Source organism: Melospiza melodia, chromosome 5 (assembly GCF_035770615.1).
Source record: "Melospiza melodia melodia isolate bMelMel2 chromosome 5, bMelMel2.pri, whole genome shotgun sequence".
Taxonomy (NCBI): Eukaryota; Metazoa; Chordata; class Aves; order Passeriformes; family Passerellidae; genus Melospiza; species Melospiza melodia.
Genome location: NC_086198.1, coordinates 15829486 through 15835667, shown reverse-complemented (window position 1 = coordinate 15835667; position 6182 = coordinate 15829486). Strand labels below are relative to the sequence as shown.

Sequence of the window (6182 nt, the reverse complement as noted above, 5' to 3'; positions counted from 1 at the left end):
GGCCCCTCACTGCAAGAAGGACATTGAGGTGCTGGAGAGTGTCCAGAGAAGGGCAATGGAGCTGGGGAAGGGTCTGGAGCACAGATCCTGTGAGGAGTGGCTGAGGGAGCTGGGGGTGTTTAGCCTGGAGAAGAGGCAGCTCAGGGGGCACCTGACTGCTCTGCAGCGCCCTGACAGGAGGGGGGAGCCGGGGGCGGGGGCCGGACTCTTCTGGCATGCTGCCAGTGACAGGATGAGAGGAAATTATCTCAAGCTGTGCCAGGAGAGATTCAGGTTGGATATTAGCAAGAAATTCTTCACAGAAGAGGTGACTACTACTGAAATGGGCTGCCCAGTAGGGTGATGGAATCACTGTTGCTGGAGGGGTTTGAGGAAAGACTGGATGTGGCACTCAGGGCCATGGTCTGGTTAACGTGGTGGTGTTCAGTCATAGTTCAGACTCGATGATCTGGGATGTCTTTTCCAACCAAATTTATCCTGTGATTCTGTGCTTGGCCTCTAGTAGCTTTTTTTTTAGAGAAAAAGCATTGATACGTGCTAAGCAAGCTTGGAGGTTTTTTGAGATCTACCATGAGGGTCCTGCATTCTGGTAGAAGACTTTAAAAACAGATGTGTAGTTACCATTGTTACCGTGTAGGCATCTACTCAATTAATCTAGTATTTTTTCACATTAGCTGTTTAATTAGCCTGCAGCTGCATGGTTTGATGGACTAGATCCAAAAGCAGGGGAAATAGGTAACACAGGGGAAATAGTGGAAGAGTGGCAGTAACTGCTCGGCATAAAAACACCTTTGCTCCCGGTTGCTGATCTCCTTTAACCAAAGCGCTGTGGTTTGTTTTGGTTTTGGTTTGTTTTGCTGCCGGGGCGCAGCGGGGCGGAGGCGGCGGGGAAGCGGTTCCGGGGCCGGGAGGGCGGTGCCGCGGCTCATGTGACAGCGGCTCCGAGGGGAAGCGGCGGCGGCGGAGCTGTGCGGGGCGCGCCGAGGGCGCCGACAGGTACGGCGGGGCGGGCAGGGGGCGCTCCCCTCCCGGTGCGCGGTGGTCTCGGCCCAGCCGAGTGCCCTTCCCGGCGCGGCTGTACCACGGCGGCGGGGCGGGGGGTGGCGGCCGGCCGGGCCTCGGGGACGGAGAGTGCCCTCGCCTCCCTCCGGCCGCTCCCCTCCTGGGAGGCGGTGGCCGCGCCGCGGTGACGGGGCCGCCTCTCGTCTTGTCTCGCAGGCCCGCGGAGGTGGCGGCGGCGGCAGCAGCGGGCGGGCCCAGCCATGGCCGACGTGAGTGCGGCTCCGCGGGGCGGGCGGGACGCGGGCGGTGGCTGTGTCTGTGGCGGGGGTGGGGCCGGGGGATGCCGGGCCGGGCCGGGCCGGGCGGGGAGGGAGCTCCGGGGGTGCTGGGGGCGGCCGTGAGTAACGCGCCGCCCGTCTCTGCCCGCAGGACCTGAAGCGGTTCCTGTACAAGAAGCTGCCGAGGTAACGCGGGGCCGTGCGGGGCGGGCGGGCAGGGCCATCCGGTGCCAGCCCTCTGCCACGACAGGGACACTTCCCACCAGACCGGCTTGCTCGGTGCCCCATCCAGCCTGGCCATGAATGCTTCCAGGGTGCGGTATTCACAGCCGCCCTGGGCAATAGGGCACTATTCCAGTATCTCACCACCCGCACAGTAAAAAATTTCTTCCCGATATCTAAATTGAATTTCCCGGTCTTCAATTTGTACCCATTACTCCTTGTCCTGTCACTGCAGTTCCCGATGGAGGGTCCCTCTCCAGCTTCCCTGCAAACCCCCTTCAGATACCAGAAGGTTGCTGTGAGGTCTCCACCCAACCTTCCCTTCTCCCGGCTCCGCAGCCACAACTTCCTCAGCCTGCCTTTGTAGGGGAAGTGCCCCAGCCCTCTTATCAGCTTCGTGGCTTCCTCTGGACTTGCTCCAGCAGCTCCATGTCCTTCTTATTATTGGGGCCACCAGACCTGTACTAAACAGAACAAATGCTAAATTAACGAGGGCATCCGTTTTTTTTAAAGTTTTCCCCTTTCTTGCACATTTGTTTATCCAAAAAAAAACCCTTTCCTACTAATTACTGTGTTTTTAAAATGGTGTCTCTTCTTCCCTTTTTGTTCTTTTCAGTGTTGAAGGTCTTCATGCTATTGTAGTCTCAGATAGAGATGGTGTGCCTGTTATCAAAGGTAACTTCAGCTTCTTGCTGTACTCTGCAGCTGAAATCCTGATGGAACAGCAGGGGTTGGAGAAGTACAGAAGAGTCTTCTGGTTATGTCGAATACCTGAATATCCCAAGTGGTAGAGTTAAATTGGACTTTAAGTAGAAGTTCAGTAGTTGATTATGTACCTCTTTAAATATATCCTTTTGTTTGTGCCCTCAGTAACTGTAGTCCAAGGAAGTGTTTTTTTCCTCTGTGACAGGGATTGGAGTGCTCTAAGGTCCTGGTATCTTTAAGTCCCTCACAGGCTGATTGATACTAAGTGGTAGACAGAGCTTGGCAGTGTTTTGTTGGCTTTTTTGGTACTGTAGTTTTTATGTTCTGCAGTCCTTATTTCAGATGTTTTTGGCTTGTGAGTACAATAGTTTAAGGATACAGAGTTTCAGGTATTGCAGATTTATTTTGTTCAGTGCCCCAGAGTATTCAAGCACCCAGCAGAACTTGCACATCATCACCTGTCTGCTGTCAAGTGACTGTGTGCCAGTAATCTGTTCAAAGGCTGGAATGGGTGCAATGGGACATGGAACCAAAGGAACATCAGCACAGGCATCCTAAAGGAAAAGGATTAAAAAGGATCATAGAGAGAGCACTAGATGATGTACAGCTTGTGAAAACTGTTTGGTGTTCCTGTGGGAGCACGTCAGAGGTCTTGCATGTTTCTCTGCTTCTGGCAGAGCACTGAGCTGGATGAGGGTTGGGGTGCAGTCAGAGACCTCATGTAAAGATAAGGATTTTCTTGTTTTGTTCCAGTTGCCAATGATAATGCTCCAGAACATGCACTGCGACCTGGCTTTTTGTCCACCTTTGCCCTTGCCACAGATCAGGGCAGTAAGTTAGGACTCTCCAAAAACAAAAGTATCATCTGCTATTACAATACCTACCAGGTGAGTAACCTCAGTGTGCCCTGTCCTCAGCAACATGAGCTGTTCTTGCATTACACTGAGCAAGAGAAAGAAGGTTATTTAAGCTCTGGTAGATTTTCACTAGGCTGCTATTGAAGTAATTTTGATTTATTTCTTACACAGCTTTAGCTAAGCCTAAATTTCACAGTATTTTTTAAACTTCTGTTACCTTTCTCATAACTTGAGATTTACTTGTTGACAACGGGAAAGTGTAGTAGTTCTGAATTTGCAGGAGATGTTGCTGATATGCTCTTCTGAATCTTTTATGAAGGGTTTATGTTCTTTTTTATAAACAATGTTTATAACTAGTGACACCTAACATGAATTAAAGCACATGCAGCCTGCTTCATAGCTAATGCTGCTGCCAGTATGACTTTGAGGTAAGAACACTTCTAAATACCACTCAGGTTTTTCACAAATAAATTGATAATTTGTGTCCAAAAGTCCATCATCTACTACATTTCTGCTCCTTCACAAGTTCTGGTGGTCCTGAGAGCTTTTAATTATGGCTGCAGTAAACTGGCCAGCTGTTTAGCCTGCAGTGTGTCAGGCTTTGTTTGGAAATTAATTGGGTGAGTTAGTGCATTGCTTTGACTCTCTTGATGCTGCTAGCTTACTGTTGTGCCCATGGTGCCATTTCCCTGTAATGGAGGAACAGATACTCCTGTACAGGGAACAGTAGTGTAAAACAATAAACCTGCCTGCCCTCCTGTTTCCCGTGGAGGGTGTGGTCTCCACAGTGTAGTCTGCAGGGTCTGCAGCTGAGGCAGGCTTCTGGTGGACAGCACTCTGTAGAACAGACTGGAGGTGGAGGGAAATGCCAGGTTTTCCATCTGCAGCTCCCTGTACTGTAGTGTAAGTTCTGTTGGTGTTTTTAGCCATGAATCTTGAGAAACAGGTACACTGAAAAGTCACCTCTGTGGCTCTTGCTCCTGCTCGTCCTTTAAACTGAGGAGGCTGCTTGTTGCAGAATGAATTTTTGTGGCAAGCATTCATCAGAGCCCTGGTGTGCACAATGTGTTAGCTGCTGGCTGAGCACTTCTCTCTCCTTGCAGGTGGTGCAGTTCAATCGCTTGCCTTTGGTAGTGAGTTTCATTGCAAGCAGCAATGCCAATACAGGTATGTCTGCACATGTGTTGTAAAGATTGCAGTATTTTAATAATTGAAAATAAATTCCCTGAATTCACTGCAAGCTGTGTTAACTTTGTTACTGCTGTGAATTTTGTCAGTGTATTGTGAAAGGTGTGAGTAGAAATTGACAGATTTTAGGTGTCTTGCTGGAGTTGTTATTCTTCTAGAAGCATATTTCTCCTGTGATTACCCTTGCCCATGCTGTGTGGGCAGTACTGTGCTGTACAAGCCAGCTGTTGGGTCTCTTTCTGTCAGTCAAGTCCACATTCTGCAGGAATGTGTGCAGATTTGTCTTCAGTTCTGTGGGTGGGGAAGTCATTCAGGCAGGCCCTAGCCTTGCTGGTGAGGACATTGGCTAATGTATGTGAGCAGAAGGGATTTAGTTCTGGTACAGCTTCTTGGGCCACAGTAGCTATGGAAGTGGCAAGGCAGTAGTGGGGCAGAGTTGTGCTGCACTGGGTGCTTCTTTTAGTGCCAGGGACTGCAGACACCCTGCCTGGGGGTGCTGCCCACTATGCACAGGAAAGTGAGGAGCTCACATGAAACATTTCAGGCTTTGAAAAACACTGCCTGTGACTTGGGAGGGGGAGGGAGCTGTGGGCTTTGGAGAGAGGCTTCTCAGTGATGCTGTTTGATGGAGCATTGTCTCTTCTCTCTTGCCAGGGCTGATTGTAAGTTTGGAGAAGGAGCTCACACCCCTGTTTGAAGAACTGAGGCAGGTTGTTGAAGTTTCTTAACCCGATGGTACAGCCAGAGTGCAGCATTCCTCTGCAGCCCAGTGGACAGAAAGATTCAATAATCATCAGTCAAATAACACGTCTTGGAAGAAATACCACAGCTCCTTAGTATACTAAGTAAGAGTAAATTGTACATAGTACTGAATCTGAAATGATCTACTAGTGTGTTGTAGGTGGATGTTACTTTAGGCCATGCTTCTTGTATTGTGCAGTACTGGAGAGCCCACCAAAATAGCTCCCATGGAGTTTAGCTCAGCCAGCTGAGCCAGGCCGGCGCCACGCCCTCGGCTCCAAGGAGTGACCCACAGATCTCCTGCCTCACAGGGCACGTGGCACATGGCAGGGGTGTGCTCAGGCTGGCCACCACTGCCTGTGGGAAGGCACATCAGCTGGAGGGAGTGAGCAGAGACGTGCTTGGAGGCATTGTGAGAGCAAGTGTGAGAGCAGTGATGTGTCGGTACAATCAATGTCCCAGCTTCCTTACACGGGGGGCACTTTGGCAAGGGAGTGCTACTAATCTGGATGCTAGCTGCATCCTGCTTCCACTAGGAAGAAAGCTGTTTCTATGGAAGCTATTGCTGTAGGGATTTTCATGATGCCTAGCTAAAAGCACCCAAACAATGTCTCACTTCTTCATGGGGTTTTTTGTGTAATATGGTTGTGAAGATCTCATGTCTCATAGTCTTTGTGTGGGTTCATCACTGGTGACACTCTCAGCTTATTTACCCTTAGGTTTTCTTAAGTAAATAAATATAAATAAAATACAGTATTTTTAAATGACAGAGCCTGGTCCACTCTTCTGTTGCACTGTAATAACCCCACAGCACATCTGCTTATCTCTAGAGAGAACAGGTCTCTAAATTGTTTGTAAATGTCCAAACTCCATGAATTATACACTGCAAACTAACCAGTGTGTCTCTCAGTTGGGCAGTAAGGATACCAAGTCCCAGGGCAGAGCAGAGATCCTGTTGCTGGGGGTCAAGCCTGTGTTCTTAGCCCCATCCCTTGTTCCCTCCCACGTCCCCTTATGACAGCTGCCAGGCACTGCAGGTCTGGGGACAGCTCTGGGCAGGTCTGTGTGCCAGGCTGGGAAAGGGGATGCCATGGCCCTTGCTCACACCTCACTGACCTGTGGTGCATCAGGCAGGATGAGGGGAAAGAGTGGTGCTGGAAATGACAGCTGGGAGTTCTTGTCTCAAAAA

General features: G+C 50.1%; 1 protein-coding gene across 1 annotated transcript; it reads left to right on the top strand.

Moving 5' to 3' along the window:
* Positions 1 to 1218: 1218 nt before the first annotated feature.
* Positions 1219 to 5762, top strand: LAMTOR3 (late endosomal/lysosomal adaptor, MAPK and MTOR activator 3). The gene is made up of 6 exons (XM_063156402.1): positions 1219 to 1271; positions 1432 to 1466; positions 2119 to 2177; positions 2961 to 3094; positions 4168 to 4231; positions 4907 to 5762. The coding sequence occupies exons 1-6, from the start codon at positions 1263 to 1265 to the stop codon at positions 4978 to 4980; spliced, it is 375 nt and encodes a 124-aa protein (XP_063012472.1). The 5' UTR covers positions 1219 to 1262; the 3' UTR covers positions 4981 to 5762.
* The last annotated feature ends 420 nt before the right edge of the window (positions 5763 to 6182 follow it).

Bases quoted from the DNA above. Each gene is read 5' to 3' on its own strand.
- LAMTOR3 (XM_063156402.1), top strand. The intron at 2,178-2,960 runs GTAACTTCAGCT...GTTTTGTTCCAG, and splicing joins TGGTGTGCCTGTTATCAAAG to TTGCCAATGATAATGCTCCA. The intron at 4,232-4,906 runs GTATGTCTGCAC...CTCTCTTGCCAG, and splicing joins AAGCAGCAATGCCAATACAG to GGCTGATTGTAAGTTTGGAG.